The 25859-nt window shown below is 38.9% G+C and overlaps 1 protein-coding gene across 50 annotated transcripts in view; it reads right to left on the reverse strand.

The window, feature by feature from the left end:
* The window catches only part of Adgrl2 (adhesion G protein-coupled receptor L2), a 628692-nt gene that overhangs the window by 57718 nt on the left and 545115 nt on the right, over positions 1-25859 (reverse strand). For all 50 annotated transcript variants that reach the window (XM_028876838.2, XM_028876822.2, XM_037207206.1 and 47 more), the window contains one exon: positions 19515-19728. In XM_028876838.2, the coding sequence (XP_028732671.1) occupies positions 19515-19728 (214 nt within the window). The remainder of the gene's footprint in view (positions 1-19514; positions 19729-25859) is intronic.

The following is a 25859-nucleotide window of genomic DNA, read 5'->3' on the forward strand; positions in this document are numbered from 1 at the left end:
GTTTTAATCAATAGTCTTGTTCTGCTGATTAAGCAGAGGCTTCTGTTTTGGCAAGATAACATTAGCTTCTCCAGTCATGCTCCAAAAACCATTGGGAATCTTCCCCAGATCATTAGATATGCTACAATAAAGCTTTGGTGCATTTTCTTTTCTTCCTTAAATTACTTCTTCACTGTCCCATCGTTCCCCATCACCAATGGCACCGCATTATTACTGCAGCTCCCCTGGAACTTGCACTCAAGCTATGTCTCCAGGCCATAGGATGCCATTTTCAATTGAAGCTTCTACTTGAAAATATAAATTAAGAAAATTTCATTATCTCCTGCCAGGGGCCATTATTCACCACAGTTCTAAGGAAGATTAAAAATGCAAAATCTACCAACTTGAACAAATACTCCAACATGCAACAGAGAAGCTCGGTACTATCAAGACAGAAACTAAATTCAAGTTTGCTTAAATTTGAAACATACTGCAGAATTAGTCCGATTCTTTACTGAGTGTGTGTTCAGTGAAGATGGTTTCCACAATTTCCTTCTCTAATTGGCATCTGCTATTTTTAAACTTCAATTACAACAAACTAACAATAATGGGCTTGTTGTTTCTACACTCCTCTCCTGCTAGTTACCTCCGATCTTAAAATGTTCGTTTTTAGAAGAAATACAGCTTTCAAAGTGTTAAGGTACTAAGAATGTAACCCGTGTTCATAGGACCAGATATAAACAGAACAGTCGGGTGGGAGCCTGGCACATCCCAAGCCACATTTGTGGTGAATTGTATATTCAAATAGGCAGAACACCTACAGCTGAATCTTCTATCATGGATCTAATTAACAGAGTAGGAATGACATTCATTCCTGAGCTGCAAGTAACAATAAGAAATAATGTCAGTTGGCATACTTCATTCCATTCAAGCACATAAGCTGAATGCATTTATAGGCCTTGCAAGCAAACAAGAGGAGATGAGGGACAACAAACTGAAAACACACACACACACACACACACACACAGAGAGAGAGGGGTGAGAGAGAAGAGGACTTTCCAGCTTCTAAGACTCATTGGAGGTATACATATGACAAGCATATAAGTACATGTTTCTGAATGACAGAAATGACTAATAGCTAACATTACTATATCAGTTTGTAGATAAGTATGGTTAACAAAAAATACACAGCAGACACTCATGTCTGCTTCAGTCGGCTGTTCCTGATCTGATAGAATTATGTCAGTTAGGACAAAGTTCTATATCATGAAAGAAAACAATACACAATAGATAGGTTACTTATTTATGCGGGGAAATACTTTTAATTTACAATCATTCTCCTACATGCTAACACCTAAATGGTCTGGGTTCTATTATTCTTACACTTGTCCCTCTTAATACAGACAGAGAATAAAATATTCCACATACAGCATCTTATCCCAGAAGCCGGTGAGAGCCAATGCAAGGAAATGTGTGCAAATAAAGTACTCAAGTCGAGCAAGACAGGGAGACAGATCACCCCAAAGACTCAGGTGACAGTCATCTCTGGGGTCAGGAGGGAAAACTGCTGAGTGCTCAATCAAGCACCTCTCTTTTCTCAACTAAAGTTTATAGTGAAATGTCCTCTTATCATCTAAACTTTCACACGGCTAGGGAAGCAGGTCCTGCTTTCTTATTAATGATGAAGTGAGAGCTTAAATAACTTCTAGGTAAACATGACATTAAAACGTTAGAAGAGATGTTCTATAGGAGAGTCCCATTTGTCACATGACCATGTTCTCGTAATTCATTTAGTAACTTCGGTTATCTAGAAGAGTTCTACCAAACAGAACTTATTACCTTAGGCATGTTAGGCTATTGCTTGCATGAATTATAGAGTATTGCCTTATTTAGTGTATTCCAAAATCATTTTTGAGAGTTGCTACTGCATCAGAACCTAAAGCACCAAATGCTAGCCATACATGGACAAATAATTTGGAAGAACTAAACAATTCAAATTGTATTCTGCTCAATCTCCTATATATTAGTGTTATCAAAAGTTCTAATATACTACTGATTTTTTTCAGGGTTGTAGTGATTAAAACTTTGAAACTGCTGTAGTAGGAACAATTGTAGAAAAAATCTAACACTGCATACATAACCATGAAAATGAATGTATTTTTGTGCTAGGAATACATAAATTTTATTTGACTGTTGAAGAACGTTGTGTGGAAGGGAAGTAGAAGGCATCTCCGGAGTAGTTCTGGGTAAGTCAACCAACGTCTGACAAAAAAAAAAAAATCCTATTGAATTCATTGCTATGAGGCGATCATTCTATTTTTTGTAGATGTTCAAAAAGGAATATCATGAACAGCAACACCATTCATGATCAGTTTGTTTCTCAGTAAACTTCTGTGCCAGGAAATATAACCACAACATATATGGATCTTAAAGCATATAAATGATTTGTTTCTTGTAGACTGCTAAAATTATCTTAAAATTCCACATTAATTATTAAAATAAGCATCTTGAAGTAGTGATGCTGTGAAAAAACAACTTTTTATGTTTTAGAAACCACTGAAACTCCTCGCAGTTTTTACTGGACCTTGGGGTCAGTTTAATGCAAATGAGGTTTGACTCACTCTGAGCCTTATTAATCCAGTACGAAATCTCTTGTTTGCAGAAATGCACATTCAACACAAATGCACTTGCTTTTATTAGCAAAACCAGAGGTATTTATTTACAAAGCACGCCACTGAGACTGCTCCATTCATAGGGTCATGAGGTCTAACTACTTAATGAAAAGAATAAGATCATTTAAGCGGGGACAAAAACTATACATTAAAAAATACATATTTGAAAAGTATTGCTTTTCATCTAAAGGTCCCAAGCTCTCAACTTTTAGTAATTCAAAAAACACCACCTGTAAAAATTAATAGTAATTATTTATAAAAATGTTAACCTATTATAGTTTGCACTTGCATAAGCTGTCACAATTTTAACAAGGGAAATGGGAAATCACTATGGGATGCCCTAGTTAGATTAAATTAGCAGCAAACTTGTTACTAGACTGTATAAAAGACACAGCATAACAAGACATGACCTTGCAGAGCCACAGAGCCAATCTGTGATGTCTTTCTCTCCTGTACCTCTTGCTAATTATCTGCAAAGTTACAGACCCTTTTGTCGTGGGTTATTTTTCTTCAAATTGTGAGGGGATTTTGGTTTCTAAATATTTAATTAGTTTTGTTATGATGTGAGAATTGTACATGCCAAGCGTTTCGATTTCCATACTCTACTCTGTCTAATTATCCTCAGATTTAGATTGGTCATCCCAAATCTTTCTCCTTTGTAATTATTTACTTCTGAAAGATCATTCAGTGAAGAAATATTTTCACCCTTATGGCTCTTCTTTGCCACAAATGGCTCTGCTGGTCTGTTAATTACCCGCTCAGAGGATTAGAGCTTGAAATAAAGCAAAGGAACTGTAACTGGAAGGAGTTTTGGAGGGCAAGACTGAGCCAGAGATGCATGTGGTGCTCTTTGAAAGTCACGTTAAGGATTACTCCCTAGGTTTGAATACGGTTTTGATAAACAGGAAAATTACACCATTGAGATTTTTTTCCCTGATTCTTTATGTTACATAGGTTGTCATTTAGTCAGTATTATAATGAACAAAGGACAAATTCCCAGTCTAATTGATAACTAATATAAATAGTTTGTGCTTCTACAGATCTCATTTAGATTAAACACTGCAACAAATGTTGATAAGCATCCCATACAAGTCAAATTGAATGCTCAGAAATAAAATGTTAAGATTTTAAAGGTGTGGCTTATTAAAAAACGTTTACAGCTGTGCAAAACTTAAAAAATACAATTCTGTTAAAGTATTTAATCAACTGAGTAGAAGTCTCTCATATCTTATTAAAATGCTTGTATTTTATTAAGTGGCCAGAAAATGCCATTGGTCATTATTCAAAATCAGTTCTAGATCATTTCCAAAAGTGCCTTTTCTTCCCCGAAATTATCAAAACACACGTTTGTTAATACTTTTGTTACAACTAGTCCTTTATTTCCTGCCACTTCTAAGATGTTTGGTAGTAAACAGATCTCATGGTTTACAAAAGAATGTATAAAAACATCTAGTGTTCTGAAAAAAATGATGAAAGTTCTGAATGAGCAACTTAATATGTCTAAATATGAACTGAGTTAATAAATCAGGGTTGCAGGACATATATGGTGTACATGCTTCTGTGAAGGTTGCACCAAGGGAAAACACTTTAGTTTCAATACAGCCTGTTAGGAGACTAACTCAAAGGCCACAGATCTCTCTCTATTCAATTTAGCTTTGCACCCTATAAGAGCCGTGATGCCCCTGATCTCTTACATTGGCTTTTTGAAAGTAGGAGAAATTCATGTTATGCTTTCATCAACTGAGAATCTGCTCTTGTGATCAAATTATATCTCACCTCCCCCGAAGCAATCACATAGACAGTGCATGAATATAGACTGTTTTTTTCACAATATAAAGATGTTAGCAACTGTGCCTTCATGACATTCGATTTCTATGCTCTACTTTAATTATCTTCAGATTTAGATTGGTCATCTCAATTTTTTTTTCCTTTCTAACTATTTGCTTATGAAAGATCATTCAAAAATATTTTCACCCTTATTGCTCCCCTTTGCCACAAATGACAATGCTAGTCTGTTAATTACAGGTCCAAGAAAAAGTTATAAATCTATCAAATAGATATCAAGTTAGAGTCAGATCTGAACAACAAAACAGCCCTGTCAAGACAGTTTTACTTAGAAAAAAAAAGTCTATTTAACTGTACTTAAACGTAACAGGTGAAACCAGGTAGGGTGCTCGGTTCAGTCCCAAGTCCCAGGAGCCTGCCCACCCTTTGCCTTCCTTCCCCTAACCCTCATTTACTATTCAATCTGGGGGCTGCCAAGAAGTCAGTTTTTAAATTGCTGGGCTAATATAATCCCTCATGAATACAGATAAAACACCCAAGATCAAGAGAATGTGATTAAGTTACTAAAACCACACCCTAAATCCAAACAAAAAAGACCTCCTCTATAGTGCAGCTCAGAACTGATTTCCAACAAAAGGAGAACAAAGAAAATCTCTATAGGAGCAGCCTTTTCATGTAGACCTGCAGATTCTTGATCATCTCAGTGGTCAGAAACAGCTAGACACTAGGGCACTACTACATAAAGCTTGCTGCATGGCCATGCTGGAACTCTTTCCTCCCTGTGTGAAGAAGGTTCCCTTTAAGGGCTTTAGGTCTCTGAAGTGGAACACTCTGAGCTTCTGGTACCAAGTTTCTCCAGTTCCCAGTGGTACCTCTATGTGGCCTAAGAAGGTTCCTATGACCAAGGGCCAAGCATGAATGGAGAAAGCCAGTGGAAATCATGTTGACCCTAAGTATTAAGTTCTTCCCTTCCTGGAATTAGAACTCAAAGAGATTTTTCTCTGTTTTCTTTACCTTTGTCTACAAATGTCTGTGCATTTAGTTGTCCATTACTTACATTCGGCTTTATGCTGAATGTCCCATACTTTATTTTAGTTAGTACTCAATTTGTCAATGTCTAGAATCAAAGTGCAAATTTCATATCTACTTGTCTAATAGTATTTATCTCTTAAATACTCGGCATTTTGTTTTGTTTTATTATATGACTTTAGTGGTTACTAGAGCTTAAGTTTTACCTTCCTGGTAGATGTTAGACTTCTTGTAAATTCCTGCAATGCTCAGAACTACTTTTTATGAAGAACAGTCACTGAATGAGTGCTTTCTTTTCTTTTCTTTTCTTTTGAGACAGGGTTTCTCCATGTAATTTTGGTGCCTGTCCTGGATCTCACTCTGTAGACCAGGCTGGCCTCAAACTCAGACAGATCTGCCTGGCTCTATCTACCTCCCGAGTGCTGGGATTAAAGGCGTGTGCCACTACCGCCCAGCAAATGAGTGCTTTCTAAACTGGACTTCTTATTCTATGTTTCATCTTTTTGTTTGCTAAGGATTGAATAACCTTAAATGGCTTATGATGCATGTCAGTCATCTCCTTTAAAAAAAATAAAAGCTGCAGAAATTTTGTGTGGGCATAGATGTTTATATGAAGATTAAAAACAACAAAGGCCAAAGCTGGAAACACAGACCCCTGGGGTGCTGGAAGTAGTCAGCTGAGCCTGGAGGATGGCCCCAAACGACCCTTAACATGCTCATCTGAGTATAAACATCAAATCCTTGAGAGACAATATAAAGAGATCAGTACTTTGTGATTCACACTCAAATTTAATGGAGTCTCATCTGACTGATAAATAGATGACAAATTTCACTGGCTCACCTCTGATAAATCAGAAGTAATCTTTAATCATGACAAAATATTCATAATCTAATCCTTTTATCAAATTGACTACCACCGCAGGAGTCTCGTGTGTTTGCACAATTAAAAACCCTGTGTTAGCTGCATATAATAAGGCATCACATTTGATGCAAATCCTTTCCTATTGAAATAAGTGCCAAGCTGACAGCAGGAAGTAGCTGATAAGAAAGCAACAAGGCATTGCTGATGGCATTCTCGATAACTGAACACAACTCATAAGCATTCAGTCTACAGCCTATTACCCAAAGAGCTCTTTTTAAAAAGTGTGGATCAAGGGAAGCTTGCTTCTGTTGCTTCTCAGTCATAAGAGGACAGACACATCATCTTAAAAAGATGATAGATGGTAGATAGATAGATAGATAGATAGATAGATAGATAGAACAAATCTGCAATTACATATAGTAATACCCTGAAATAACCATGTACAAACAATATCTATGTAGAGAAAAACTAACAAGGTGTATGTGGAATTGTGTATTACTAGTCTCTGCTATAAAACAATGAACTCTGCTGGAATCAGAGTTAATACAAGCCTCTCAGTGAGCCCTAGTATTCATTTCAACGGAGATATTACAAGCCTCTGCACAATGACTGCATGCTTTTAAGAATATAAGGAAGTGGGGGGTGTGATTTGAAAGACCCTTGCTCCATGGCCAAAGGGCAAGAAAGGAAATTGTAATGCTGCAAAGAAGGTGGTAGATGAAGATGCTGAGGTGCAGAAAGCAGAAAGGATGAAAGGAACAGTGGACCTCAGTGTCCCCTCAACCTACAGGGTCTTTTCCATGAGTTTACTCTGGCTGTTTCCTTTTCTCCATTCATGTTTGGAAGTGTTGCATCACGCGGGAGATTTGGTGCACCTGCTCTGTGTTAGCAAACAGCTGAGTGGTTGGCTACAGTTTTAAGAACATCTGAGCAATGGGCTATACACATGACAGCACCTTTTCTAAACTGAACCCCACAAACACCAGTGTGGACTCTTGCAAATGTATATTTTTGCCAATTATTCATGGACGTCTTTAGCTGACACAAGAAGGGGTGTGGTGCATCAGAGCTTAGTGAGCATTTGATAGTGCATACTAATGAAGCTTAGACAAAGACAGACTCCTCCTTAGTCAAACCTGGCTCCAAAAGCCCTTTAATACAATAGAAATGAAAAGCTTCACAATTTATAACATGTACAAATAACATAGATACGTTTTTTATGACAATGAAGGCAGAGGCTTCCATTTGATAATGTATTCCTAGCCTGAATTAGCTTTCTTTCAGTAACTTGTGTAGAAGGTGGAGTTCACAGGGACCTTGAGAGCATGAAGTACCACTAACTTCATCTACAGGCTGGGATGCAAACAGAAGGCCATATGTTGTGAAGTACCCAACATAGCACCTTTGAAAGCTAACTGCCACACATCTAGAACTGGAGAAGCACCTTAATGACCGGCTGAAAAGTCATCTTTATCACTTCATGTTAGAGACATATGGCAGGCCTTATCATACTGTACACAGGCAACTCAACCCTACTACTCAATTTTAGGAGTTTCGTACTTACAAAAGTGGTAACTAAATATGATATCCAAATGGAACAAGTATTCTAGGTGATAAATTTTATAGGTATTAGTTTCCAGAACATATTTATTTAAAAAAATAAACTCCATGATAGCTAAAACAGTACACTCACATACATTATGTATTTTATGATAGAAAATGTGGTCAATTTATTAAGCATATTGGATACATCATTATTAAGAAAAAGAAACATTGGGAGACCTTGCTCTTAACATTGACCCTTAACCATTTCCATTTCAACAATGTTATCAATGCCAAAACACCATTACAATGCGTAACACTCTTGAATCTCTGTAGCCTCAGCAGGGCAAAATCTACTAGGTTCAGTCAGGAAATTTTTTGTTTGTTTGTTTCAAGACAGGGTTTCTCTGTGTAGTTTTGGTGCCTGTCCTGGATCTCACTCTGTAGACCAAGCTGGTCTCGAACTCACGGAGATCCACCTGGCACTGCTTCCCAAGTGCTGGGATTACTTAAGGAAGACACAAAGTCAAAATACTATCACTAATGAGATGAGATAACATGACAAGGATGAAAAAAGCCATTTTTAGACTTGAACTGGGCAATTTCCTCTTTATCTTCTGTTTCGAAATGCTTAGTTTTAAAACTTAACTGCCATACTTAAAACCCGCATAACCAATATCCTTGTAGGATTTGTTTTATATTTAATATCAGCACTGTCCACTGGCTGAGCAACTCAGGAAGTGAAATCGGAGGTAGAGATCTCTAAGAGGCTTATTGGGAGACTTCTAAACTCCACCAGGGAAGCCAAGATGGAAGCAGCTTTGGGCAGAGTGAGAGCTGAACTCCTGGAAGATGAAATCATCTGTCTGGGTGAGGAGTTTGGGGAGCTACTGTGAAGGATAGTAAGGCTCAGCCTTGTCTCTGTCCTCTGCCACTAAATAACAGCTGCCTCTGAGGGGGAAGGATTATGTCCCCCAAATCCTAGGCAGGTCTTGTGAGGGGATCAGCTGTAAATCCTCCCACAGGGCAACTCTGGGCACCAGGCAAAGAAGAAAAAATGCAGAGCCGCCGAGTACCTCCGTAAATATGACAGGACACAAGTCTATGAACCATTTTCAGTACATCTCATTTTCAGGGTTTTTATTCTATTTTATCTTCTTGTACACACTGACATGTCAATCCTGTTTACTAAGTGATAGTCAATGGGTTTCCTATGGAGCAATGAACCTTAACAGGCAGCTTTTAATTGGCCCACATAGGAAACCACACTACTATTAATTCCTCAGATACAGCATAAAATAAAACCATCGCTTCTCAAACTCTAGAGCAATTAGACCTCTCGGCTATTTGGCTAACTCTACTTCATGATACCCAATGCAGTTAATTATATTTTTTGATGTTAATAGTCTCTGTCAGTCTTAAGCATAACTTTGCTTTGATGAATATTTAAATTATATTTGAATAAAAAATAATCTTGGTTACATTTCACATTCAGTAATCATTGCGGCTTAATAATGGTCTATTCATCAAGGGTTGAAATAAATGGAAGTGTACACACAAATGTCTTGAGTTGTCATGTATTAGTTATGACAGTAAGCCATCACCCTTCACACACCTGTTTATATATCTCCTTAAAACTTGTAATCGTCTTTATGACCAGCTTTAGACAACACATATGTGATTCCATAAATTAACGATGCAGTGATCTTAGGGCTAGATCAGGATATAATTTAATGTGTAGATCTAGCTCATCAAATAACAAATTATGCTTTTAAAAGTCAGTATACATTTTCTTCTCTTGTCTGGATTTATGGTTCTAGCAAGTTCCAAAGGTAATGAGGGGCATGGAAACTCATCTTTTGAACAATCTCTTGATTAGAGATTATATTGAAACCACTACTAAAGACATGTAACTCAAAACACATTTCTTGAAACATAGGCTATTAGAGCATAATAGCAGACGCGGGTGATGGTATTATCTCCAAAAGGGTACAAGAGGGGTGGGTGGAGAATGGGAAAACAATGTCTAACAATCTCATTTGCTTAAAATTTACTTCTCATTTAGTTTAGAGCTCACTGATTTCCACCCCTATTAAAGTATGAAGTTTTAAATTAAGTATTTGGCATCAACTGTAGAAATGGGTTATTCTATCTCAACACTTTTATTGAATGAATAAACATTTTACTTCCATTTAATTAATGTCCTTTAAATAAATTGAATGATTGGTTTTTTTTTAATTTTCCGCTTCCTCTCCCAAACTCTGCGCGGCAGGCACATTTATGATTTTACCTATTGCATTTGGCGGGTGCCCTATGTACTCTGTGCTCCAACCAGGAACAGTCAGGGGTAATCTATAAAAGCTGAACAACACTAATGTCTCACATATTTGGTGACTGACAGAATTTTGCACAAATCTTGCTGGATACACTATGAATACTATTCCCATTCTCCTTCCCCCTGTATTAGGTGCCATGGGAAACATTTAAATTGTGGTATGGCCTGCACATTTATGCCAGGATTACTATAAAGTATGCAATGAGTAACATGAATATTTCCCACAGGCCATTTCTTCACCAGAACAGCCTCAAACTTCAAATGACATCAAAATACTACAACAAATCCAGACTGAAATACCACAAACTGAGCTTCCATTAACAAGATCTCCAAATGAACGCAGTTGGTTTTCAGTCACAAAGAAGGGAAGTGAAACAGACAGGTCAGAAAATGGAATCAAACCCGAAAGAGAAAGGTTTAAATGTGGAACACTCTGCAATGTCCAAGAGGAGCATGACCTCCTCCGAAGCACGCTCCTCCCACCATGATATTTTAGCTCCCATCAGGACAAAAGTAACGGAGATAGGTGAGTTTGGTTGGACTGGAACCTTGACAATGGAGCCTTAAAATCTTCCTCTCAGGTATCTGTCACAGTAATAAATCTAACACGTGTGGGCAGTGTGTTAAGTAAGTCCTAAAACCATATCCTTTGGTGGTATATGTTCAGAGATATCTTATGTTTACTAGTTATATACTATGCTTGATTGGTTTATATGGAATAGACCAATATTAAGGGGCAACAGAATCTCTTCTTCGATTTTTTTTGTAAAGAGATTTCTCCTAGAAATATGTGAAACAGATATTACTAGCTCTAAAATTAATTGCAGAACAGCAATCGGCACTAAACAATTTAAATTGCTATAATATATTTAAAGGAGGGCAGAGTAAGGTAAGAAGAATGGCTCGTTAAAATCTGCAAGACAGCTAAATATGTATTAGTAAAACACCACAGGAAAACTCATTTCTCACACTAACTTTCCTCAGCCAATGAGCAAGCTAGAACATTAATACTGCTGTGGTTTTGCTCATACTATTACAGTCTGTATGTTAACAATTCTAGGATATAATTTCTAGAAAATAAGGGAAGCCATGACTTTTGATGGCTTAAAATGCTTTAAAATAAAGAGCTAGCTTTCTCTATTTATAAAAATTCATCAATAAATGCAGAGTGTTAAACTGCTAATCAGAAAATGCAATACAGATCCAGAATGGGGTGGATGTGGTGGTGGACATCTTGAGTGCCCTCACTTGGGCAGGTGAGGCAGGTGGATCTCTGTGAATTCAAGGCCAGCCTGTCTACACAGAACGCTCCAAACAAACAAAGGCTACCCAGCAAAACCCTTTCTCAAAACAACAACAAATGAACCAACCAAAACCAAATGACAATAACAAAGTATGAATAAGGACTTTCTCTATCATATATGTATGTGTGTTCAAACTTTGAATGATAGACTCATTAAATGTACAATGGTAAAAGCAATGTGAAAGTATCAATTTACTTGGAATAATATCGGAATAATTTATAGTAAACTCCAAAGTGCTAATGTATACCTGAATTACATTCCTGATTATAAATAAAGTTTTACAACACAGTGGTGGGAACTGGTAGAAAAGCTTATTCCACTCCACTTCAGCAGTATGGATCTATGGGGCAGGGGGCAGAGAGTAACCAAACAAGACAGAAGAAAAGGTCAAGTGCGAACCTGAATTAGTGACTACAAAACAAACCTTACTGTTTATTTTTCTTTCTTTTTTCCTTTGGTTTTTTCGAGACATGGTTTCTCTGTGTAGCTTTGGAGCCCTGTCCTGGATCTCGCTCTGTAGTCCAGGCTGGCCTCAAACTCACAGAGATCTGCCTGCCTCTGCTTCCCAAGTGCTAGGATTAAAGGCGTGCGCCACCACCGCCCAGCAATCTCACTATTCTTTACAACTAGCTTTAAACGTCTATTCTGTGTGCTTACTTGATCTGGTTACCAGAAGGTATAATTTACTGCAAGCTTTTTTATTCATTACCATTTCAGATTAAAGGCTCATTTAAAAGCCATGGTGGGTGGTGGCACACCTCTAATTCCCTCATTCAGGAGACTCAGGGAGTTATGGCCCACCCTCTAAGAAAACACCTAGTTTCGTTGATCTTCATCCTCTCTGTCCAAGACCAAAAAGTAAATGTAAAGTTGTAAAGTATTCATGCAAGTCCTCAAATCATACAAAAAGCAGTAACACATTGTCTTCAGAGAAAAATGACAGTCCATGATCCAAACAAGGGACACAGTATGAACGGGGTAAACCTTATACATGAGAAAGTGTCTGCAGAAACAAGATTATGGACAGGTGCCCTCCTCTGACGTCATCTAGTGAGAGAAGGGCCTCACAAACGTCCGTTTTACGGGAGACCCCCAGGTCCCTGCAGTAACAGCCCTCTGACACAACCCTTGCTTCTTCTTCCTCCATCTAGGGGGGGCCGTAAGGGACAGTTAGACAGCTTGTGTTATAAGTTATTTTATAATGTATTAGTCTTTCACACACAGCAACTGTGAATGTTTAATATGGTTCATTTGGGGGTTCTGTATTGTTTTGCCAATAATCTCCCCTTTCTGTAAGGAGCTCTTCATTTTACATGGTGATCAGTAAGCCACATGCAAAGCATGTGTTAATTAGAGCTGTAGTGGTTATCTATTATTGTACTAAGATTCAAGAATCTATAGCAGCAACTCTCAGACCTATAGTTAAATTCCAAGTAGCTGTCTATAAACAAAGTCAGCCAAGAGCAAGAGAATTCGTGAAGCCCACCGCCAAGACCCAGAAAATAAACTCAGTATATTTTGCACAGAAATGACAAGTCAGGAGCTTCTGAGTTATTTATTTTTCCTCATATGCATTTCATCCTAATGGATAAATGGTTGATAAACCTGACACCACAGATAGATGAAAGCACTTGGGATAAGCAGCCTATGGGACATTGAATGCAGTTTCTCAGAAGCTGCAGGCTTGGATCCTGTGGGAAAGTATGAGTATACCGAATAACCCAAGCAAGCACTTACATTGACGACAGACCATACCAACTCCCCAATCCCACGAAACATCTATTCAGAAGAAAACACACAGTGAGCTAAGTTCACTACTATGAAAATACGACTAGCATGGAAGAGAGACCTCAAGGTCTGAGAAAGGTATGTATAAAGTTTATTGTCTTAAAGAGATATCAGTAATTGTATACTAATTAAATTTAAAAAAAAACTTCCTAGAGCTCTGACGTGGACACAGGGCCTCTTTACGAAGACTGATTGATCAATATAAAGGCTGAGAGGTTTTTATGTCAAGAAGACTACACACCAACAGAAATCTATAATCATGAAGTCTGCCAGAACCATGGTTGCATTTTAATGGATTCTTCTGTCTAACGTCTGAGCTTTGATACTCACCACGTCTTATAGTAATGTTCTGTATGTGGTGTGTGTGTGTGTGTGTGCGCGCGCGCGCGTGCGCACGCGCGTGCACGAGCACACACGCGCACACTCACATGCAAGAGAAAGAGAAAGCCTACATGTATTTTCATTTGTTTAAATAGTTCATATACAATTGATATCTATTAGTATATTTGCAAATAAGCCAGGTTATCCATTTTAAATAACAGAATGGAGCTTCAAAGTTATTGAAAACTGAAATTTCATATCCAGGTATGATGACTCAACTTATAATTCTAGCACTTGGGGGGGTAGTGGGGAGACAGTAAAACTGAGGACTGGAGAGTAGCCAGGTGTACACAGCCAAACTCTGTCCTAGAAAAACAAAACAACAACAAAAAGATGTAAAAATACATTTCACTAAGGAATTAATCATTCGAGACATAATTGGTGGTTTTAGCCTCTGTGCCAAGTAGCTCTACCTTTCTCAGAGGCTCATCATACTTAAAACGGGAAGAAAAGGACATCATATCATTAGTTTTAAGAACACATAGGAAGAATACGCACGCAGCAATGGAACCAAATATGGTGTCCACAAGGAAAGCTGCTGATTCGCCAAGTGCAGTGGAGGCAGAGGGCCCCCTTCCCACCTTGTGTTGATAACCTGGTGTTCAACAATGCTATTTAAAGAGACACCTCAGCCTAGTGCTACTCCAACAGAGGGTGCCTGGCAATTGCTCTGGCAGGCAGCAGAGTGAGAACACAGAACAGTCTTCCTACCAGGCCCACCTGAGTTTCCGGTGCCCAACAGGCTGCACCCAAGTGTCATAGAGATTCAGACCCTCCAACAAGACTGTAATTTGCTTATTAACCAAAGCTTCAGAGTGGAGCAGAAATCTCTTTGTTACTTACTTGAAAGAGTTCTAACTGTTTTATGTGAAGGTGTCCCCACAATTATTTTCAAAGATTGTTATAAAGCCACCATTATCTGTAACAGTGACTGTCCAATAATTTATTCAAGTATAAATAAATCTTTTCAAGGAAAGAATTTAATTCAACTTTTTTAGGATGAACTACTGAGAATATTTTAAAGACAAGCATACAAATTAAATATTACTCATATTTACTAATACAGGTACTGTTCACTCTTCTAAATGATCAAGAAAATAGAAGCCAGGCGGTGGTGGCGCACGCCTTTAATCCCAGCACTCGGGAGGCAGAGCCAGGAGGATCTCTGTGAGTTCGAGGCCAGCCTGGGCTACCAAGTGAGTTCCAGGAAAGGCGCAAAGCTACACAGAGAAACCCTGTCTCGAAAAACCAAAAAAAAAAAAGAATAAGAAAAAGAAAAGAAAATAGAAAACAGAATAACAATAATTTCACTTCCACAATCTGGAATGGAAACCCAGTGACCTGATTCTTAACTGATGAGGTGGATGGTGGAAAACAGGAATGAAGGCTCTGGCATGCAAAGCAAACACAACAGTTTGTGTCCCTCACCTTATGCAGAAAGGTAGCTTTGCAATTCAATGGAGAATTTCTAGTGTATCTATTTGAGCTTTCCAAAAAGAAATTTTCTATGTTAAAAAAACAAAAATGCCTCTCTTTGGTACACTATTCAATGATTCACTTTTTGAGAGCTCATAGATAGAAAAATTCACCAAACTACTTGAGGCTTTGTGTTTTCAGAGTCCACTGGTTGTATGTGCACAATAATTACTCATTGAGATCCAGCTGCAAAAACACTGCCTCCCTGGTTTTCTTATGGCTCTTCCAACCACACCAGTCAAATATGACAGACTTCCTTATGATTTACATCTTGACATACAATGAATAGGGTACTTACAAGCTTACACTATGAAAATGTTTTTGAAATCATCTCAATCTTGTCTTCCCCTTTTCAATAGTGTTTATGTTCAAACTGTCACTCTGCTGATTAAATAATTGTAAGCCACAAGTACACTGCTGTTTAAAAATGGGGCTTCAGCTGCTCTTTTTGGAATTATTCCTTTATTGATGCCAATACCCCATATACCTTTTCAAGATCTGATAATAGTGGTAGACAGGTCAACAACATCCATTCCCCAAATTTAAATTTTTTTCAGTATCTAAATCCTTTCGAAGTATAGCAGCAACAAGAAAGGAGTCCTCGTGTACTTAGAACCAAAGGCAACAACTTCATATGGTATCTTGTATGCTTTTTACATCTCTAGTGAAGTTCACCTGTACAAGAACAGTAAGTTTGACACATGTAGTAGGTATTTGCTATGCACTAAATATGTGCATGTGTGTGCACGTCTGGCAAGCAAGGAACAGCAGCATTTCGCTGCCTTTCACTGCTTTATCAGTACAGTGAAAACAGGTAATCATCCATAACAAGTTCTTCACTTTCTGTTCCTGCCGGGCCTGCTTCCAGATGTCTTATGACTATTGTTGAACAAGTGGATCAACAAGAGAAATGGAGAAATGATTAGTTACTAATGTGTCATAATATATGCAGGGCACAGACAGTTCCCCTAACTTGAAACAACATGTGCAAAATGTCCTCTGTGTTTAGGGTCTCTCAGCTGAAAGAACTTGAAGCAAAGATGTTTCAGATTATTTTTATGAGTATGGAAGGCTTGCCTATTATACATAGTAAGTTGTTGGGGAGATAAGACACAAGTAAAGACTCAGAATTCATTGTTTTACGTGTACCTTAGACATAGCCAGGAGGTAACCTCACAGTATTTTCAGCAAAAGTATGCTTTGACTGCAATTCTGTCACACAGAATTCCATATAGTAGCATTTTCTGTTTGTGGTACCATGGGTATCACTATGCTATGATCCAGATTTTCTATTTTGGACGCTGAACTTGGAGAACCCCATATTGGTACCACTATGCTACGACCCAGACCTGCTCTTATAGATACTGAACTCACAGAACCCTTTTTACCAAATGAAGCAGAACACTAAGCAGTAGATCTGTTCAGTGATTAGATTTGCAATCTTACACATCTCGTTTGCAATTCGGGCTTAAGCAAAAGTATCTTTGTCAAGCACTATTAATGCAACCGAGATGGTGTTGGTGTCTCAGAGTCTCAATGCTAATTCCTTAAGAACTGAAGTTAGACCACTTCTATGGAACTTTTAAAACTTTGTCGATGTTCTCTGGTGTCTCAAAAAGATCTAGCAAGCCAGTATTCACATTTGAAAATCTGCCTATAATGACTGTCAGTTCAAATATACTGATACCTTCCATCCCAATCTCTCCTCTTAAGAATACATACTCTTACAGTGTGGACAATTGAGGAGTAGTGTTGGCATTTCTTTCCTTCATCCCTCATATCCTTTTCATATCCTCATATCACATGTTTGCACGGTGTCTGTACTGACCACCCCCACACAGAATGCATGTTATTCTCCTGGGTGACCTGCTAATCAAGTCAGAATCTCATTATGATACTGTGTCCCAGAGGAAAGGACACAGGAGAGAGTGGGGAAACAATGACTATTAAGTTCAAGGGTTTTTCTTCCACGAAATTTAAAAGTAAAAATAAAGCTAAATTATGTGACCCGTAGGTGTCCATTAGGCATACTTACTACTTTCTAAATACTGGAAACCTCTGGTCAAAGCAGTGCTGGAATGGAGGTGCTGCGGATCTAGTTGGTCACAATGACAACAAATCACTGAGCTGCCATCAACTCCAAAGTGTTAAAAACACAATGCCAAGAGTTAGGTTCCTTGTGTCCAACATAGGCTGGCCTTGGCCTACGATGCTCAGTTCAGGATTTTCTTTAGCCTCACCACAGTGCAAAAGTATACATGTTTGAAAAACTCAAATTTTGGTCTTTTCCTGGACGAGATATACAAATCCTCCCTCACAATGACCATCAACATACCTCAGCTCCCATCCAGCTGTGTTGTTACAATGGTAAACAGCCTCCATAAGACATGTATCTGAGTTGAACATGTTTAAGTTTAGAATGGATTCACTGGGGCACATGACCCTGCTACGTTGAAGAGCATCTACCTACTTTCTGTCATTGATCAACTGGGACTTAGTAGGAGGATGAATTAAAACTCCTCAAATTCAGTGAGGCAGACGTTCTCAGATTACAATCCAATGCAGGTATTGAGGTATTCTGTCACATCTGAGTAAATACCTACTTTATACTCAGCTCTTGTAGACTGAATTACAATCCTCTAATGTAGTTAAAGATGGATCTACAATGATGTGCACACTTAACACAAATCATGATGCATTGGACACTCAGTGGCATCACATTTTATATTGCCTTGAACTTTATTTTTCCAAATTGTGGGCAGAAAGTATTTATTCAGTTACAAATTGTGAAGAAAATATATTTTTGCCTTTTGCCTTATACTTGGAATCATCTTGAGCAATGCATAAAGTAATGAAGGGAAAGAACTTGTTGAATTACAGAAAAGACCCCTATTAGACTTAGACTATGTTTACCGGAACTGTCTATGTACTGTTTGAAGAGGACAAATGTCCTCATTCAGAAATGTATCTCATTTTCAGCCAATTTTATACATGAACACACTGCTCCAAACCCATAACCTTCCCTGCAGCCATGGTTGGGTAAAGGTAAAGCTGTTCCCCTGGACATCGGAGATCATTTAGCTGTTTGGAAGGATTTCATCTACAGTTCCATGAGGACACATGGGACCACACTTAGCTAGATGCTTCTGAACTTGCATCTATCCTTTTTCTGTTGTTGCTTTTAAGGTTAAGGACCGAGAACACAGAACAAAACCCAGTTACATGTTGGGAACATTTACAAATGACATAACTGAAAAGATAGTTTCCATCCTAAATGTACAAGAATTCTCAAAACTAAACAAGAAGCCTGAGTTATGGCAGGGGGCGGGGGAGTGTCTAAGAACTAACAGACACTATCTCAGGGAACACAAACAGAAAGCAGAGAGCACATGGGAATAAGTTCCACACTGCGCATCATTTAGGAATTACAAATTGAAACAAGGAGATGCTTAAAAATGGCTAACATTCAAACACTGTCAACACTAAATGCCAGAGTAAGTGTGGGGCAAGAATTCCGACCATTCTCTGATTGTAAGGGAGCAAAATGGTAAAGCAGCTGCTTGGGAAGATAGTTTGTACACATACATACACCCCCCACCCACCCCTTTAGAAATGTGAGTGAGGGGAAGACTGGCAGGGGACAGAACTTCTCCATGAAGTCCAGAACAGCCTAAACTCCCAATCCTCCTGCCTCAGTCTACTAAGCACCAGGATTTATAGGTAAGCCACATCAAACCCAAATGGAGGTTTCTTATAAATTTGCATGAATTTTTATTATACATTCCAGTAGTTGCACTCCTGGACATTTACCAACATAAGCTGAAAACACAACTCCATACCAGAATCTACACACATACACACACACACACACACACACACACATACACAGAAAAACACACACACACAGTCGGGTTACATGGAAACATTGCACTTTCCACTCAATTTTGATGTGACCTTATACTGCTGTAAAAAACTCATTTAAAACAACATAAGGATAAGGAGCAATTACTGACTAAGTTCCAAATACATAACATTCTTTATGATTATAGGAAATACTTCAAATTTCTGAAGTCCTGAGACATAAGCTTACATTTGAAATCTTCCTTCTTTTTATTTTATGGTCTATAAACTGAAGGTATGTGCTCTAGATTCCTATATATTCTGTCATTTATAGTAAGATGATATGTAGATTTAAACATTGCAGAAAACATAATACAATGCAGATATTAACATTAGTGAGTAAAAATCTAACAGTAATTCACAAGCTTAGCTGTGGGTAGCATCTGTTCACTTTGGAAAGATACTAACTTTAACCATTGGCTACTGTAGCTAAAACAGGACATGTGTACACACGTATCTACCTTTGAGTCATGATTTTGAAGGCATCAGGGAGGTAGCAGTCTGTGTTCTCCATCTGAAAGGGGTCTGCATCACAGATCTTGTCGTCTGTCCGACCATAGTTAGCACTCTCAATCATGATGACATCACTGCCTGGACATCGCAGGTCTATAGAATAACCTTCACAGGATAGTTCTCGTCTAACTAACCCGAATGGTAAGGCTGCTCTGCTGAAACCTAAAAGTGAAGAAGATTAAAACAGAAAGTTAAGGTTGAACTCAAGTATTAAATAATTATTTCAATAAGGCATTTTCAAGAGACATGTTTTACTACAGTCAAGAGGTGTCAGGATTTCATGTATTTATTCTTAATTAATTTATTCTTAATTCTCATTCTAAAGGTTACTATGAGGTACTTTTATGCATCTTTATCTGGACTCATCATCCTTATAAGACATCTTAAAATTACCTTTAAAAGTCATTTTCTCTATAGTCTAATATAAACACAACTAAATGTCTTGTGTTGGTTCAAATAAAAATGACAAATTTAATTGACTTCATGAACACTTGTCAGTTTTATATGTATCTAATCATCTAATCAAGGACGAATTGTCACAAGTATAAAGACAACTCTTCCATACTCCATCCTTCTGTCCCATTGTTAATGTACACATATTAATTATTGGCAGAATCATTACTGCAACACTACTTTATATTAGAAGGTCTTCCTAAAATAACTATGATAGTTATGACAATAATACATACAAGGGCACAATAACATTTTTAATTTATAGACACTGTTTTTAAAAGTGACGTCACTGACAGGAGACAGCACTGAGCAACCCATTTCAATAAAGACCATCAAAGAGAGAAAGTTTTTTATGTTACACAATCTATAAAATGAAGTAGGCTATCTATCGCATTAGCTTTTCTACCTGAAGACACAAGAAATGCTTACGTGCTGTATGAATTACATATGATACAACAGGTGCACACGCTAGAAAAGAATCATGAGTGGAACCTAAGTCAAGAATTTTAAGGTTTTTTTAATCCTTATTATTATTAATGCATCATGTATGCACTATGGGCACGAGCGGATGTCGGAGGACAACTTTCTGTAGTTGGTTCTTTCCTTCTACCTTACGTGGGTTCTAGAGTTTAACTCAGGTCATTAGGCTTGTGTGGCAAACACCTTTCTCCACTGATCCACCTGTCCAGGCTAATCTAAGCCAGAATCCCAAACAGAGATTCCACGAATTACACTAGAGCACAGGCCGGTGGTCAGACAGCAGAGAAAGTGGAGGAGAGAAGACAATGATGGAGGAAGACAAGCGGCTCTAGCTGCACCAGTGCGGGGAGCTACCTGGGGATGAGTCACCATAGCAACCATGGACAACATCCCTATAACAACTTTAATGTTTCATATTTGTTTCTTTTGGAGACGGGGTCTCACTCTTTAGCTCTAGCTGGTCTGTAACTTGTTATGCAGGCAAGACTAGCCTCGAACTCAGAGATCACAGGCTTCTGCTTCCAAACTTGAGTGGTAGGGTTAAAGGTGTGAACCACCATGCTGTTTTACTATCTTATCTCTGTTGTTTTACTTCCTCTGCATCCTGTGGTTCACCCCCTATAGTTCAATTACAGGAAAAAACCCCAACAAAGGCAGAAGAAACGGCTTCAGGTTATAAACTCCAGCCCAGAGTGTTGGGTGTGTCTGGATAAGTACACACTGGCAACCCCTTCTCTGTCTCTGCTGCACAATGCCCTCACTACTTCAAAGCCTTCTAAGGTGCCTCATCCTATAAAAGGATTCCTGTACCACATACTCATATATCAGCACAAAAGCATTCCTCTAGACTCCAGAGGGAAGAAAATAATTAGATAATCTACAATAATTAGATAACCTACAAGCATTTTAGGAGGTACGACAATCCCCAAACCTGGGGAGGTCCCCCTAAAGTCCATGATAATATGAGAACACTGGACATAAGGAGGTGTGTGCAATTAACAAGGATGGAGTATGGACATAAAGCTTGGCGGCTCAGGGTACAATGGTTACCTGGACAAATGTATAAAAGGTATTTCTTCCCCTACAAGGTCTGATACATTTGACCCCTTTTCTGATCCTGTATTTAAAAAGCAACTTAACTAATACTGCTACACTTGTCTTATTTAAAAATATTTGTATGGCTTCACAAGCTCTTATTTATTTCTGGGGAAAGCAACGTGCAAATTCAAACAAGTGACATCAATAAAATTTTAGAGTGTAACCTACATTAAAGGCTGAGGTGATTTGCAATTATAATTCCATAATAGAGCAGAATAAATCATATTATTAGAAAATCTTAGGAATATTAGAACATGCTATTAAAAGACTGGCTTGGAGCATAGTTCATACTAGGTACTATTTTATTTAAAAAAAAAAAAAAAAAAAAAAACCAAACCCAGAATTGATTACAAAGTTCTGTGATTTCTAAGCTGTGCTTTTTAATTTTGGTTTTTGTCAGTGTGCAGGAGTCTGAGTATGGATCTAAGTGAATTTTCTTCTGCTTGTGAAAGCTACTCAAGGAACAATATAGCCACTCACTGTCTTGCTGTTTTGTTAACACAGAGGAAATTTCACAGCCTACATCATAGTCACCCAAAATGGTCAAGTAAGGGAAGGAATGATCAGCATTCTTTAATTATTTAGGGGATATCTAGTATGGAATCCACAGCAAGAAGCAGATCAGGGTTCTTGTGTTTCCACTGCAAAGAACTCAGGAGTTTGCTACAGCAACTACTGTTTACCTAAAGTTACAATGTCTGTTGTTTCAGATCATAAATCATCTCTTTGCCGAATTCTGGTTCTTTCCTGTTTTCTTTGAACTTTTGTCTTTACCAACATGCTCACTGGTCACACATGATGCTCATCTTTAACACATATCTACCTGCTAGACTCTGATAAGGTTCTTAGCTACAATTCCATTGCCCTGTATCTGTATGGCTTCAATGAATGGTACAGAATCATAATGAAAAGGGTACTTGTAGAATTGTACATACACAGTCTAATACAAAGCAGATAATGAATAGATGCATCCATACGAAAAGAACAATGGGCACTTAAATCTTTGTGTGTGTGTGTGTGGGGGGGGGGAATCTTAAAAACTTGAGCCAAAACTCTATTTTCCTAAGTTCTCACTTCCTTTTCTGAACAAATAAAATTAGTTAAAAATTGTGTGAGATTTTCCCAGGTTATGAGTCTAAACAATCATTCTAAACATATGCATGATGTTTTGTTGTATGATATTTTGTTTGTGCTCTGACAATTAAAGCTTTCCTGGAGATCAGCGGCAGAGCTGTCCACTAGTTAACCATAGAGGCCAGGCAGTGGTGGCACACACCTTTAATCCCAGCACTTGGAAGGAGGAGGCAGGAAGATCAGGAGTTCAAGGCCACCCTGGGCTACAGGAGATTGAACCAGTCTAAGAGAGAAACAGAGCCAGGTAGTGATGGGGCACACCTTTAATCCCAGCACTATGGAATATAAGATGGATGGAGACAGGATCTTGACCCCCATTCAATCAGAGAATTCATAGAGGTAAAAAGTCTCCAGTGGCTGCTGCTCTGCTTCTCTGATGTCTAGGCAAACTTTATTTGTCAGAACACAAACAAAATATCATACAACAATGTTTCAATTTTTTTCCTAGGGACCCCCAATCAATAAAGCGTCCGCTCTACTTCTCTGAGCTGTGGACATCAGGCATTGGATGCAGTGTGGAGGGACAATGCAGATGATAAGGAACTGTCCAGAAAATTCTCAAAAGTGTCTTATAAACTAGACAGAGTTCCTTTGTCACAGGACAGCTCCTCTCTGGATTAGCTATTTTAACCAAAGACTTATGGGGCAGGAGAAAACACAGAGATGTCAATTACAGAAAACTTTATATAAACATTTTTAAGAAAAAGGTGATCTGTGCCTCCTTCAGTCACCCCACATTGCTTCCATGAAAACTTGAGTGAATGTTGACCTCTTGATACCTGACATGTAAGGTCACAAGAAGACAGAACATCTTCAGTAAAACTCAGGGTTTTCACTAAGGAAAACCAACGAATGACAAAAAACATATTCCTGGCAAAACCACACGCAGTGACTCCTTGTTCTTCCTGACTTACAGACAGCAATCGCCATGGGTGTGGCTGTCATTTCTTAATGCCACTTCTTCCTTTACATGACTTCTTTTTTATTCACAAGTGGCCACCCTAGAATACGTATCACTGAATGGGATCATGCCAGAAGAGTCACTGGTAACATCTTCTAAGAGGACACAGCTTGCAGCTCTACTCCAGACCCAGGGAGTCAGGATCCCGGAGCGGAGGAAACGGAGACGTGTGTATTTGTCGAGGAAAACACTCATTTACTTCCACCAGTGATAGAGGGAAGATGGGCCAAGACCGTCTCTGAGGTCTTTTAAAAATAGTTTTATTTCTCTACTGAGACTGTGTATTTGTTAACTCTCTGTCATCATAATTCCTCTTAATTCTCTAATATGGTTTTATTCTAATCTTTGAACATATCCATAATAGCTGCTTTGAAATGTTTACCAGCTAAATCTATCATCTGGGCCTCTATCTAAGGCGGCTTCTGCTAGATGCGTTTTCTCCTGAGTATGGGTCAACCTTCTTGTTTGCATATCTCATAAAACTGCTGTTGAAAACTGTGCTTTTTAGACAATATCCTGCTGGCAGCTCTGACTTTAGCTTTTCTTCCCCGAGCCGCTGCCGCTGCGGCACTTTCTTCAGGGCCTGGCACAGATCCACAGCTCTGACTCCTCCTGAGTGCACATTCACCTGGTCTCTGCCCCGTGCTCTAGTTTTCAGCCTGGATTCATACAAATCACCCATCTCTGTGTGCAGCTCTATGGTCAACCAAAGACTGAGCACAATTGCACAGAAGCTAGGAGCCCTTGGGAGTGTCTCCATACTCGGCTGGTCTGAGCGGGAGAAAACATCACTGAGGCCTTCTGAAGTTAGCCTTGGGGACTCCTTCCTGCCAAGTCCTCCCCCCTCCTCTCCTGTCTTATCACTCTTCCTAGCTGGACAAGCAAGCATGGAAAAGACACAGCTCCCATTGTTTCCAGGATCTGCCTACCGGACATTTGAGAATGCATGCCTGCACTGTCCTCTCAAATGAAACCCCCATCAAATGAAGCTAGGGAGCTAGGAGGCACCCCCACTGGCACTTTCAGTGACAATAGCACTGGACTGTGGTTTCCATCCTCAACTCCAAAGCCCGTCAAGTCCACTTGGCAGCAAAGCCACAGCTTAGTAGGAACAGTGTTGCCCTGCAAAAATGCTACCTTGGTGTAGTGAGGAGAGATGGGTAAGTGGGGGCTTCGTACTGGAGGGCTGTGGGGTCCTACTGTTCCTGGTGGAAGTTCAGTAAATTTTCACAAACACATGCTCACCATTGCCTGGCTGGCTGGCTTTGGTTCATTTCCACAGCCCCAAATAGCCACTGCCTAGAATTTTATCTCACCACTGTCAGAAACCCCTCTGAAGATATTTCAAATGTTTAGTGGCTAACGATCCTTCAAAAACCCTTATTGATGGGAACTATTAAGGTCACTGTTTTACAGAGGAATAAATAGAGGCTATGGAAGATTTAAGTTTCCCATGGTTCCACATGCTGGACGGATGCTCTGACAAGGTGCTTTCCTGACTGTCCACATCATGACAGCCATCAGCAGTAGGTCTCGCTACGGAGGGTGTAGTTATGGTGTGCTGTGTATTGTCAGTCTTGGGGAAGAACAGGAGGAGAAAAGAAAACTGCGCATGATGGTCAAGTACTCTGTTAAATGGTCACACGATCAACATCACAAAATCCCTAAATTAAAGCCTTGTAACCACATGTTCACTGCATGTTTTCCTAGCTGTACTTGCAATCTATTTTTATTTCAATGCCCCCCCTCAAAAAAGCATTCCAACTGGCAAAGTGTAATCCAATCCATCTTGCAATGCTGACAATTGAAGAAAGAACTTGTGGGAGGATTCTGTGAGGGGGGAAAATCAATACTGCATCTTGGTGCGGCGCAAATGTGGATACTGCCAAAGAGTGGCGCTCGGAGTGAAATGAACTGCTTTGCTCTGGTTCTCCTCTCGGAACAAATGATTCTACAAAGACAGTTTCTTCCCCCCAAGCTCTAAAATGTCAAGCAATAACTCTCCCTGCTCTAGGCTAGTGATTGGAGTAAATACCTCTGGGCAACAGGTGCAGGGACTTGGGTCTGAAATCATCTGCATTTAGGAGACAGTTCCCGGTAACAGACGCACTGCTAGGATGGTAACCTGCAAGGTCAGAACTGGAATGCCACCACTGCTGTCACATCC

The sequence above is a fragment of the Peromyscus leucopus genome, chromosome 6 (genome assembly GCF_004664715.2).
Source record: "Peromyscus leucopus breed LL Stock chromosome 6, UCI_PerLeu_2.1, whole genome shotgun sequence".
NCBI lineage: Eukaryota > Metazoa > Chordata > Mammalia > Rodentia > Cricetidae > Peromyscus > Peromyscus leucopus.